Source organism: Adelges cooleyi, unplaced genomic scaffold (assembly GCF_023614345.1).
Source record: "Adelges cooleyi isolate 19-005CV unplaced genomic scaffold, UGA_ACOO_1.1 ACOO_flye_CR_arks_rails_tigmint_CR_PRNA_651, whole genome shotgun sequence".
NCBI lineage: Eukaryota > Metazoa > Arthropoda > Insecta > Hemiptera > Adelgidae > Adelges > Adelges cooleyi.
The window spans coordinates 7,612,367-7,626,083 of NW_026096352.1; the positions used below are offsets into that span (position 1 = coordinate 7,612,367).

The window sequence follows — 13,717 nt, forward strand, 5'->3', positions numbered from 1 at the left end:
AATTTAAATTTAAAAAAAAGTTTGAAAGTCGTCACTCGTCCCTAGAGGAGATTTTTGAGAAACGCAAATCTGTTTTCAAAATTTTTATCTCATCAGTAGATCAATGATAAGTTGAAACAATAATACATCTAAATTCCTACACTGCCTGTAAGATGAACGGAGAAAGCAAACATACTTTTAAGGGATAAATTGTACTATATCATACATGATGTATAAGGTTTATACTATATAACTTATAACATACAACGTATTTCAGCTATCGTTGTATGCGGGCTCTTCACTACCGTTAAACATAATACATATATTTGGGGCCGACAAAATACAATGAACATAATGTAGTTTCAGTTTTCGTTAAAACTCGGTAGCGCACGTATTAGCTTTTAAATTATTATTACATGTATATGAACATCACGGCCTGCTCGAGAAGAGCGCCTGCTGAGTGTTAGTAACGTACGTATTACACACTGCACGCGGAGACCTCAACGTGGTTACATTTTTTTCGAACACTACAACACAATGCAGTGGTTTGGTCGGTTCAACGGCAGCAGGTGGTGGTGATGGGAGACCGTGGAGTACGCAGTGTGACGGGTCTGTGCGTACTGCGACCTGCGTGTAGAGTGACGCGACGCGCGGAGCACACGGGGACTCCTCGTTGCTCCTCTTACTACCACAACTATATGTTATATATGTAGTCTGCTGTATTACCGCTTCACTGAAAAAAAAACTAGCGTTGTGCAGACCGGCTGCGGTCGAGTCGGCAGTCGAGGTACCCGCCATAACCGCCGAGCGAGCCAACCGACGTGGATGTTTGGCACGCGCGCGCTACCCATTACTTTTTCGCCGGATACGCATGTGATAGTGGCCACAGACGACGCACCGGTGCGTCCGATACGATGTGATCGGCACGCTAAAATTATGCCGTACAGAATACAAACGGTACAACTCCGTGGATGTGGCGCGGCCGGCGCTTGGACGCTATTGCTAGCCGCATTTCTATGGATAACCGTTTGTACTGCCAGCTTACAGCAAGTCACTACCGTAGTCGGTGACACCGACGATGACTCTGCAGCCGCGGTGCCCGTTGTCCACAAGTGTTGCGGCCGTGACGAAATAGTCGTGGTCGACCGTTGCCGGAACGCCAACTTGACCGGTTACGATCTGTGGACGCCAGAATTCACCCGTGAAGACGCGGGCGGTAGTGGACAGGAAAGCGTATTACCGCCTTTTTCCGTACCTTATAGGTAAGCGCCCTCATAAAATGTCCATAATATACCTATTATGTAGCTAAATATTAAATATTTATCATTATTATTCTAAAATATTTTATTACCTGCCTATAATATATATTGCTATGAATAATGCGTAAAAATACTTGGCAGGATCCGGCTTATAAGATTATTTTGTAAAAAAAAAAATCGGTTCAACTTATATAAATATTGGTATTATGTTTAATGCTATGTGGTATACCGAGTAATTATCTTAATTTTATTAAATAACACAGCGACAAGATTGCGGTGTACAATAGAAATTGTTATTATGAATTTTGTCGATTCGTCAAAAAACCAAGTACACATATTCCGTATTCATACACACTGTTGTAACGTGATTCGTGAATAGTGTGTGCCTTAATGAAAGAGGTGTAAAATGTGTCGATGTCAAATATCATATAATATGCACAGTTTATCCAAATTTTATGTCCGACTTTATGGTAGATATTTATACGCTAAACAAATAATTAAGTATAAATGTAGTTGATTCTATATTATAATTTATAAGCTAACAATGTAAACAATTTGTTACTAAAAAAAGATAATTGCAGGTTTAAAACTCAACCAGTGGATAGTTTTAAAAATTCAAATGACACTTTTAACACCACCTATTTAAAGTTAAACTTACCACCTACTTAAAATTTACCTGAATATATATATATAAAATCCATACAGCAGAAATTTAAATAACTGAAAATTCGCCGATACCAACTGTACAGTTTCATTAAATTACTAACAATCTTTAGAGTAATCAATAACAGTAAAGATACAAACAGCTAACCATTATAAGTATTCTAGAGCAACCGCTTTTGTCCGCCTTAGAGCACTTGGCTTATTTGCCTGTCCCTGGATAGAGTTACAATGTTCGGTACAAAGGATCGGCGCTGGAAAACGCGAGTCTAATTATGTTGCTATTATTCGCCATCCATTGGCCATTTATGGCAGATACACGTTACTCGTTAAACGTCACGCACAGCGCATACAAAACATACATAAGCACACTCACATATTGCGTATACACAATAAATTAAACCGGTTTCCTAGAATCATCCTGAATGACGGTGTCTTCTATGCGATCATCTATGTAGAAGAGCGCTATCTATACCTTAAGTGCTTAAGTCGCATGTACTGTAGTCTATAGGTACGTCCACGCGTTATATAGCACAAAGTAAACGATATTTTGGCGCGTTATGAAATTTGTTGTGTAGTGGCCAGCCAATATTCGCTGTCTGGAAAATACTATAAACTCTAATTTCCACATGGTCGTAAAATTTTAAAAACAATTTTGATGAAAATTTTAATTTGAGTAAAATCGTAATTGTGAATTGTTTTCTCATAGGCGCAAATACGGAGGGGCTAGGGTGGGCTTAGCCCCAAAAATTGTTATGCATACAATTTTGAAATACAAAAATATATTTACCTATATATATATTTTAAAAAAAATTCCAGCCCCCCCAAATTAAAAATTGAAATTGCGCCTATATGTTTTCTACCTTATAGTTTACACTAGATTTTCGTTCGTGTAATAGCCAAAAACTTTTATTAGTATGATATTTAAATTGAGTTCTATTAGAATGGTCTGTTGAAAACGGATCGATGACCGGCTAGGCTAAGTTGATACATTTACTCGAAAACTCCGTTAGTCCGGGCAAGATTTAAGCATTTATTCATTTGGTTTTAATAAAAATGAAAGTACTGATCGACCGCAATTGATTATGCTCAAAAGTGTGTCTATTAATCAAATAAATTATTAGTGCTTGTGTGGACATAATATTATAATATTATGACATACCATTAAAATATATGCGGTCGTTGTTGCTATGTTGAAGGATAGACAAATCAGAATAATTTTAAAAAGCTATGAGGGTGGCCGACAATGGTTGAATTTGGGCTTTTAAAGCCTCGCGTCGCTAAGTATATTGATTATTTCTAAATGTCTATCAGGCACCAGGAAACATCAACAATTCAAAGTTGTTGACAAACTCCTCCATTTCTTCAAGTCTTTTTCCCAATTTATGTTTTAATAAATTTGTCGTGGGTGGGCGGTTTCTCAATTCATATCACACACGTTAATATAAAATATACTCATTCACTATATTATATAGATTGTATGTAACAAACGGAGAATAAAAAAATAAGATTTTAATAAATATTAAAACAGTTAATGCTCTCATTTCCCCTATAATTAGTTTAATTTATTTTAAACCCCTGCCGCTTTTGCCATAATATCATTAAGCCTATTTAAGTCAGTCAAGCGTTAATCTAACGTTAGACACTACAGTTACAATAAAACAAAAAGCCAGCACAGTGGGGTTGGGGCATAGTGGGAACGGGGAGGTCACAGGTTTACAGAAACTATTACAACTGAAAGTAAAAAAATCACTCAAATAAAAGCTTCGATGCGAATCATTTGGTAGTATTTTTAAACCAGTAAAGTCCAAACCAAGCGTATGGGGGTATACCAAATACACATTCCTTATAAATTACAATATTTATTTATTGATTAATCCTAATAAGGGTTTTTTAGAATATGTTTTAATTAGTAAGTCTATGATAGGAATGAGAACGTGGCGGCTACAACTATACATATAGTTGGTTATTACTTATTTTTTAATAAGTATTAAATATTATTGATTTGTTTAATATAATCGATATTTAATGACTATGTGCAATGGGTACTTGATGTATTAATTAAAATAATTCGCCACTATATTAGTATCGATAAGTTTCAGGGATTATTATTTATTGTAACGTCAGAAGAACTACGGTTGCCATCATTTCGATTGATCAGCATAATTTAGTACCTATATGGTTTTTAAACAAGTAGTGTTCGATTGCAACGAATCGTCTCTCAGTACAAAAACTATGTGTGTATACTTATATATTTTATGTATAGCATCATTCGAGAAGTCAACTGGTTATACTAAGAACTGACGACCGGATTCCTTTTTGAGAAAAATATAATAAATATATATTCCAGTTTACTGTTTATGCTAACCATTAGACGCACTCTGATTGAATGCCCATTGTTAAATATAGCAATAATGTTAGTCATAAACTTGCTAATAGACATTAGTCCACTTATTTAACTAAATTGCAAATAAAAAAAAAAGCCGAAACAAGGTCCAAGATACAATGAAGTTGGGGTATTATATTATTGTTACAGGAAGATTAATTGCGATAATCACTTGTTGTATAAAACGCTCAAATTTAAGTAAATCTACAGAGTGCAAATTATAATTAAAATCTAATTTTGTTTTTAAGTTTTTTTTATTATAAAAAAAAATATTACGACTACAGATTTTGTTTTAAATATCGGTTACTTACATATACAGTATTCAGTCATAGGAGACAATAACACGATGTCTTTCCACTTGAAAAACGAGAAAGTAATCTTAATAATATAATATTTGTATATATTTGATAATATTTCAATGCAAATTTAAAATGCCGAGATGAAAATGTACAAATTAATTGATATGCCCTTAGAGATTAAAATCATGTGTCCAGTACAACTATTATTTTTTAAATTTAAAACTAATTGCAAAAACCTATACTTTTTTCTGTTACACAGCGAATAACTGTGATATACCAGACATGAAACTAGGAATTGCAAATGGGAAAGTTTAATTTAGACTAATTTAGTAAATTATGATTTTCTGACGAATCTGATTTGTGGACTTTAAAAAAGCTTACGACAGCATACACCGGAAAAGCTTGTATAATATATGGCTGAACTTAGGTTTCCAGCAAAACTAATAGCATTAACAAAAATGTGTATGGAAGGTACAAAGTACCAGATAAGGGTAGATCAAATCTCATCCGGAGAGTTTCAAGTTATTATAGGTCTAAAACAGATAGATGCATTTTCACTTTTGCTATTTAATATAGCGTTGGTAAAAGGGGATAAGAAGTGTACATCATAATAGATGTGGGCTAGAGGTCGGTGCATCGAAATTGAATGTATTAGGGTTTGCGGATGATTTAAACCTAATTGGAAACAACAAAGAAACTGTAGTGAAAAATACAGCCACATTATTGATAAAGCTAAAACAGTGGGCTTAGTAGTAAATGAAGAAAAAACCATAGTTATGGAGATTTTGGGAAACGACTGAGATATTTACAGTGGAAGGACTGGTTTTTGAAAAAGTAAACCAGTTAAAATACCTAGGAGCTACCATTAAGAGTAATAATGACTGGAGCGTAGAAATAGTAAACCGCATACATAAAGCGGAAAAGGCTTATTATGCATTATTACAATTTTTCAAATACAAATTATTCACGAGAAGGACGAAATTAAGACTGTATATGGCTGTAGTTAGACTGACGCTGACGTATGGTTTCGAGGTGTGGACGATAACAGCTCAAATGGAGAAAAGGTTACTCTCTTTTGAGAATAAGATATTTAGAAAGATTTGCGGTGCGATGTACGACAACGAGTCGAGGTGCTGACGGAGAAAAACAAACGCCGAAATCGGAGAAATTACGCAAAGCCCCAAGGTAACTTATTGCATAAAGGCACAACGATTACAATGGTTCGGACACACTATCCGAAGAGATGAAACAAAGGCTGTGAGGGCAACCATACAGTATCAACCAAGTGGGAAAAGACCGAGGGGTAGACCAAGGAAGCGATGTTTCGACGGGGTAAGCCAGGACTTAAGGACGCTGGACGTAGACGATTGGAGGGAAATTATTCAGGATAGGGAAAGATGGGAGGCTGTAACGGTGGCGGCAAAGACTCTTGGAGAGTAATAAAGCCAAGAATAAGAAGACGTATCTGATACCATTTTCATGTTGTTCTTTTTTAATGGGTCGCAGTGGATAAGGCGTCGAATTTCCTATGTAGATATACTAGAGCTAACAATACCCGTTAGGCCACCAGTGCGAAAAGACTTGCCGGAATTTATCTCGAAGTTATAATCGCAATAATTTTTTTATAATTATTTATGTCTTATGGGATTTTTGTATAGGTGCATTATATTTGATTATAATATCTTTCGACGCTAAACTTATTAAAATGAATTCCTTAAAAGTAAATTTATACAGACATTTTTGGGTATACGCCTACAATATAATATAATAATTATTATTATTATTATGTTATAAACGCACAGCTTTCACATAAAACGATCTGTTTTTTTTTTGTATTTATGTATTTTTTTGTGAAGCCTTGGCCAACAAAGCAAGCATTAATCACGAGACTTCCGGCATTGGACGCTTTACTGTTTTACATCGCCTTCAATTATTATTATTTTGTTTTAATAAAAAATACAATGACGCCCGGGGTCATCGACTGTGGTCCTTCAGAACTTCTATGCCGTATGATACTTGTATAAACTTCAAGCGCGTTTGCAGGCCATGTATCTAATTATTATAAAATCATGTGGTTTCCTACCGGCAACCACAGTGAATCACTTCAGAATCATTGTTAACGATTGATAGATACGTTATTTAAATCAACGGAAATGTCCTACAAACAAATAATAATTATTTACATAATATTATGTTTATATGCTATGGATTTTTGTAGTTTTTTTTGGAGATGACGCATACTGTAATGACTCATTTTACTGGACTGCGACGACTAATTATAAAACTATTTCTCTTGCGCAGAGGTGGATATAAAAACATACCACAACTAAGCGAATTGTATTTTCCGTCCTATCCCCGTAAATTAATTTTCATGTATTATTATGATTGTAAAAAACGTTTACAAATGTAAATAGATATGGTCGTTGTGGTTTAATTCGACAATATGAACTTTTATTTGTCAAAAAGTTTAAATATAATATGGTCTGTTATTATATTTTGCGTACGTGATGTTTTGATTTTAAAATCACTAATCGCTTTAATATAAACTTACACAGTGTTCCACATAGTTATTTTAAGCTTTAGTTGAGTCGTATGAAAGATGACTTAATATGTAGAGCCGTAGAATTGAATGCGGGGTACATTTGAATAATGTTGATAGAATTGTTTTCACTGTGCTGAAAATATCGAGGAAAAAAAAATTAAATAGTCACAGTGTATCAAGACTAGATAGTTGATAGGTCAATAGACGTAACCCTCAAGACTTACATTTTACAGGAGATACTAAAATACCATGTGCATATTGATTTTATGGACTAAATAGTTAAATTTTGTTTAATAAATTTAAAAATAGTTTAAGTATAATTTAATGTACTTCTTAAAAGGTTAGGTAAGGTTGGCAAAAGTAAATAGAATACTTAACCACTTTATTTAATCCAAAGTGAAGTTACTTGTTGGTTACACTACTTGACTAGTCAGAATAAAAACTGTTATGGAATAATATTGTTATTGACTGGTGTTGGTTACTGTAATCCTGAAATCCAACAAACTAAAACCGAAAACACATTCGATATATTTTAAATATTTTACTACTATAACAATAACAAAAAAAATTGTTCAAATTTATTGTGATAGCCGATAGGTATGATTATTAAAATTATTAAAGGTAAATTGTTGTCAGAAAACGGTTTTCAAACTTAGGTTCAGTCAATTGTGCTGGTGTTAGAGTACGTTCAATAACCGTTGACTAGATCTACTCGAGTACTATTTTTTTAATATTTTAGTTTTAGTCACGATTAACGATAGAAATTTAAGATTATCTTTAATCTTGGTTTAGTTAAATAACTCTCATTGCGTTTGTCTATACTTCATTGCTTGTTCAAAATGTATAATGACATTCTTTATACAAAGTATCGGTTAGAAGAAAACCGTATTAATTAATTAACAGCGGTGTAGCGCGAGATGTTTTAATATTTTTTAATAAATATTTATGGTATCTTCAAAGCGTTCACATGTTGGAATTCGCATTATAGTTTAATAGTTTAGTTTTTTCAATAACAATGCCACTCCTTGAAGATCATATTAAGGAGTTTTAGCACCCGCCTAAGGAAATTTAATGGAACACCCATAATAAAATGTGACATTAGGTAATTCAATATAAATCCAATAGCGTTCACTTTACAGGATACGAATCAAAACGGAATTGTAAACTACACCCTGCATTTATTTTGAAATGCCATTTAGAGATATCGTGGCTTAATGGATTTTAAAAACGGTTGGGTTGCCACACCATATTTGTGTATTGTGTAGTAATGATAGAGAGCGGGGTAGGGTAGGTATCTGTTTACGGTTGTTTTCTAGGAAACGCATTTATATGGCTCTAGGGTATGACATATTACCCCCCCCCCCCCGCTCCGGAACGCAAAGGATGCAAGTGTAAAAAAAAGGGTATGACATATTATACTATTAAATACGAATGACACGAGTCAATATGCAATTCGAATAAAACCACTTTTATAATTTTATTTATGATTTACAAAAAAACGACGAAGACCCTTATAAATATCGCTCCAAGGCCAATATTGCATAGCTAAAGCATTGATATATAATTTCTATTATCTAAATGAACAATCTTGACACTATAGAAAAGAATACCTACCTATTGTAATTGAGTGTATTATGTACAGGTTTTCCATTAGTAGAGGACAAACTCGCTATATTACACGTCTAGCATTATAATTTGATTTTAAAATAAAAATAGATTAAATGTAATTTAAAATCAATTGTCATACGGGGTATGCTATCGATTTTGTTAAAAAAAATGTTAGATATATTTGAGGGTTTCCAACCCGCTTGTGATCTCATCACAATCAAACGATAGAATGTTGCTTTGGGGATATATTACCCTAAGGGCTGTAGGTGAGTTGCGGCCCGAGGTGTTGTTTACAATGTTGGAGACCGATGACTTGCGGCCCGGCAATTTTCGATGGACGTACGAGTTGCGGCCCGGCAGTTTTCGATGGACGTATGAGTTACGGCCCGTGCAACCTTTTTTATCTTAAAACTTTTATCGCCCATTTAGTTATACAGGATGATTTTTTTAAAGAGATCCACTCAATATCTTATAGGATTTAATTAGTTTAGCTACATTTCACCAGACGCGACGTTCCCCCAATATTTGGGCATAGTTTACTGCCAGCTACAACCGTACCACAAACAGCTGTGAAAGTTTCCATTTAAAGTTAAACGGTTCATTCTATACTAGCCATCCAAATATTTATAACTTCTTTGATATGCTACTTGAAATTCAATCTGAAACGTATATACAATTTAGAAGTAAATTATTAAGAAACTGTGCGAGAAAGAAGCGTTTATTAGAAAACAAATGTCAAAGCTAGAAAACAAAGAGATCGGACAGTTTGAATTAGTCAAAATTTTAAGTTTTAAATTCTCTCAATAATATAAAAAAAACTAAAATGACAACGACGGAACGCTTATTGGCAAATAAAATGACCAAACTTGACCTTAAAGACAGATTTTTGGGAGGCAACTCAGCCAACCTCCCCGTGGTGTCTCTTGGGCAACGCTAATAGGCTGATATAAAGTGGTTATTATTATGTGGCCGCAACTCATACGTCTCTTTCATAAACCCGGGCCGCAACTCATACGTCCCTCTCATAAACCTGGGCCGCAACTCGTACTTGATTTAGGGATTGGGCCGCAACTCACCAACAACGACCCTAAGTAGGCCAAATCCGTATAAAAAAAAACAAAAACAAAATCTCTTATCTCTTATATCTTATCAGATAATTATTTCTGTAACAACTGTGAATAAGTGTGTAAGTCGATTTCAGTGATTTTACAGGGGAGCGATTTTAAACTGACCAGCTGCCATAAGTCAGCATGTAATAATCAGGAACTCGCATCTCTCTCAAGGTTTTCTTGTTGGTCGAACGAGTTAGACATTTATTCAAGGTGTGCTAGACACTTCAGACTACATCCTAGCGTACTTAGTCAGTTTTTACCAAAATTCGACTTCACACTTATTCACAGTTGTTACAGATTTATCAACCGCTAGATAATGCCACACGCTCAAATTTTCCTTGGTAACGTTCAGCGTTGATGCACGCGCGCACAGATTTTCTTATTGACCCCCAGCCAAAATACATATCCATGTCAAAACTGTACATTGTCCCCTTCCCGTAATTATGTACTGGACCCGCCCCTGGTTAATTACATGTGCATATTTTACTTAGATTTTACCGATTTTTTGGAGATGATTTTCTTGTACTGTTTTTTTGCGTGGTCCAGTGAATTTATACAATGTATTAGGTACTATTTACGAAGTTTATTCGGCCGTGTTCACAGACTAGCTACTGGATTTCCTAACTGCAAGAACCGACAACAATGGTTGGTGTATCATTATCGCGGGTCCGGCGATCGTCTGGCGTTGTTCCCCAGTGGTAAACTCAGGCATTTTGTACTTAAGCACCCACATGGCCACAACGACGACCAGGAACAACGGGACTTCGAAGTGGACCACGAACGGTCATTCGATTACGAACAAGGATCCTATTGCTTGGACAAGGTACCTAATCAATGTTCTGAAATCTCACTTTACTAATAATTTAAGATACAACTGACATATTATCTTATCTCTATTCATGATATTTCTTAAACCTAGAAGACTTCAGATTTTTTTTCATTCAAACTCCTTCAAAATACTTAAAAACGCTATTTTATAATTTAATATCGTAAAATCGGGAAACCTACGTTGGCTACCACTTTCTAGACAGAGGACACTAAGACTATACTAAATTATAATAGAACAATTGTATTATGGACACTGAAGGTTTACAATATATGTGGCGCTGAGAAGTCAGTCTGTTGTGAACGCCGATAATAGCATTGCTACCGAAAAAAGCGTATATGCAATCACTAATCTATTTTTTTTTTTTTTTTTTTGTAATAAAGGGTATTTTTGTATTATTTTGTAAACGACTACAGTTATAGTTTGATCAAATTAGGCTCTTTTAGACTCAATGTACTAAAACATTGTAAATATTGGGTAACAAAATAACTGAAGCCTTCCAAGGCAAAATAATCTAAATGCCAAAAAACAAATTTAGGAAATTTAAAAAAAAATAACTAATATTTATAGAAGTCGGAAAAATGTAGGTAAGAGTGTTTAGTTAGTGTTTCAGTTGGTTAGTGTTTCCAGATAACACTTTCCAAAAAAATCCTTTCAAATTTTTTGGCACTTCGATTACTTTGCCCCGAAACGCTTCAACTTTTATGTATAATGTATAATATGTTTAGGTGATAGACATAAACCGCTCAGACATGGATGCACAAGTGGCCGTCATATGTACGCCGCAAATACCTTCCCCATGGACGGACACAGACTACGTGATGCGCAGGGTTGCCAACCCAGCGTGCCACGCTTTGGCCGTCTTATGTCTTTTGCTAGTGGCCATCGTCCATTTTGTATTGCCACAGCTTAGAGACTTGATTGGCAACATGATGACTACTTTAGCCTGCTGCTTGATTGTGGCCAAGGTAGCAGACATCGTGCGTATATTTGTGGAGTATAATAGTCCAATCAGCTACTTAACGGCCGGTAAATACTATATAACAAAAAACGGTTAAAAAAGTAAGACAACACTGCTTATGATTCGAAATTCAACAAAACAAAGATTTTTAGGTGTGTTGTGTTATGAAATTGAGTTTAAAGTAGCTAATAGGAATCGATGATTAGCTTAAAGAAAATTATTTAAGTACCAATTTGTCCATTAACCGTTGTCTTACTTCTGTACTACAATATAAGTTTCTAGAAACCTCATAACAATTTTTTTGAAACTTAATGAAATTAATTATTACAATTATATAAAAAACTAAAAAAAATGTTTACGAAATTTATTTTGCAGACGCTTTTCTTTACATTTCTACGTTGGGGTCGTTTTTCTGGCTGAACGCGATGGGTTACTACATCTGGCGAACGTTAAGGTCCCGTAACGTTTTCCTACGGATTACCGACGGCCGAAAATACTGTTATTACTCGCTGTACGTGTGGGGATGCACGTTGGCCATGGGAGGAATAGCGCTTTTTGCTGATCTCATACTGGACACGCAGCACCAACCAAATGCACAGGCTGGTTACGCCGGTACGCAGTCTCCGGTCGCTTCGTCCGACAGCGCAACAGATGGAGCTATCGGTAAGATAACAACATTTTCTATATCGCCTACTTATTCATCAGCACTAGTGCGTCGATAAACCTATAGTTCTATTGTACTTATTCTTGCGGTTCTAACTGTTGTATTATTTTTATTATCTGTTTATAGGGTGGCTCGGCATAGCTGTTATGTTCGTACCGGCCGTGTGTACGATTCTAGTCAATTTGTTTTTTTATGTTTCTACAAAGACGGCCATCAAACGCATGTCCACCTATGGGCAGATTCATCATAAAATGAAATACAGGTATGTCAGTGGTAGGTACAAAAATTTAATTTCAAAAATAATTATTTAACAGTTTTTCTGGATTGGATTACCAAGATTGGTGAAAAACCTTATAATAATGTAGTTCTATGGAGTTAAATTAGCCTTTACTTACGCCTAGGTACGAGGCAACATAATACACACCAAAATAAAAAGTATAAATTACTAAAAAATACATTACCTAGTAACCTAACCTTTCCCTATAGCTATAAGGTAATCGGTATAATTATCGAGTCCTGCACCAATGTCTAACTAATTGGAGATTATGCATACATAGTAATTCAATTAGATAGGTAAACTATACATAGGTGTTCAATAAGTTTGGAATTTTACCCATTGGAATACTATAGAAACTCGTTTCCAAACTAATTAGATGCCTTGTATGTATGTATTTATACTTTGTTGATGTTTTTTTTTTTTTTAGCTTCGACATGTTTTCAAAATTGTTTGCTATCATGGTGGCCGACCTGACGCTGTTCGTCTTGTCGTGGACGCCGCACGACGCATTCTTTTACACGTACGTGGTGGCCAACCCAGTGCAAGCTATCCTTGTTCTGTATGTCACTGTCATCCGGCCCAAAAGGGTCAAGTATTTGTTGCGGAAAGCTTGTTGCTACGAACGGTGTCCGTTCTCTTGCTGCAGGCCAAAGGAAACAGACATCCAAGCGGGCACAGAATGGGGCGAGGAAATGATGGCGTTTAATACTGCAGACTACTGATCGCCGACCGCGTACATATTGATTAATTGCAAAAAAGTACCGTTTCTTTAAAGTTCATTTTTATTATTTTTTAAATTATTGATTTTGTATGAGATTTTTTTTATGGAAAATACGTGATATTATCAAAACGTACAGTACGCGACTGATGATGAACATATAACATTATGTATATACTATATAGGTACCTAATAGTTATAGAATACTGGTTTTGTACTTAAATATGTTTTATTATAATTTAATATATTATTATTAATTATCAAAATTATCATTGTACTTATTTTACTTACGTATTTATCTACCAAGCAGAGTCAGCCTGACGAACGTGGCCGGAGCCCCCAGCTATGCTAAGGCCCTGAGGCCCGCGCATTTAACACAATACGTGGGATTTGCCAGGGTAAAACAACTGTAAAATTTATAAAATA

General features: G+C 35.0%; 1 protein-coding gene across 1 annotated transcript; it reads left to right on the plus strand.

The window, feature by feature from the left end:
• Nucleotides 1–685: 685 nt before the first annotated feature.
• Nucleotides 686–13,495, plus strand: LOC126844940 (probable G-protein coupled receptor Mth-like 5). Its single transcript, XM_050583450.1, has 6 exons — nucleotides 686–1,241; nucleotides 10,449–10,668; nucleotides 11,400–11,700; nucleotides 12,008–12,295; nucleotides 12,423–12,558; nucleotides 13,001–13,495. The coding sequence occupies exons 1-6, from the start codon at nucleotides 805–807 to the stop codon at nucleotides 13,293–13,295; spliced, it is 1,677 nt and encodes a 558-aa protein (XP_050439407.1). The 5' UTR covers nucleotides 686–804; the 3' UTR covers nucleotides 13,296–13,495.
• Nucleotides 13,496–13,717: the final 222 nt, after the last annotated feature.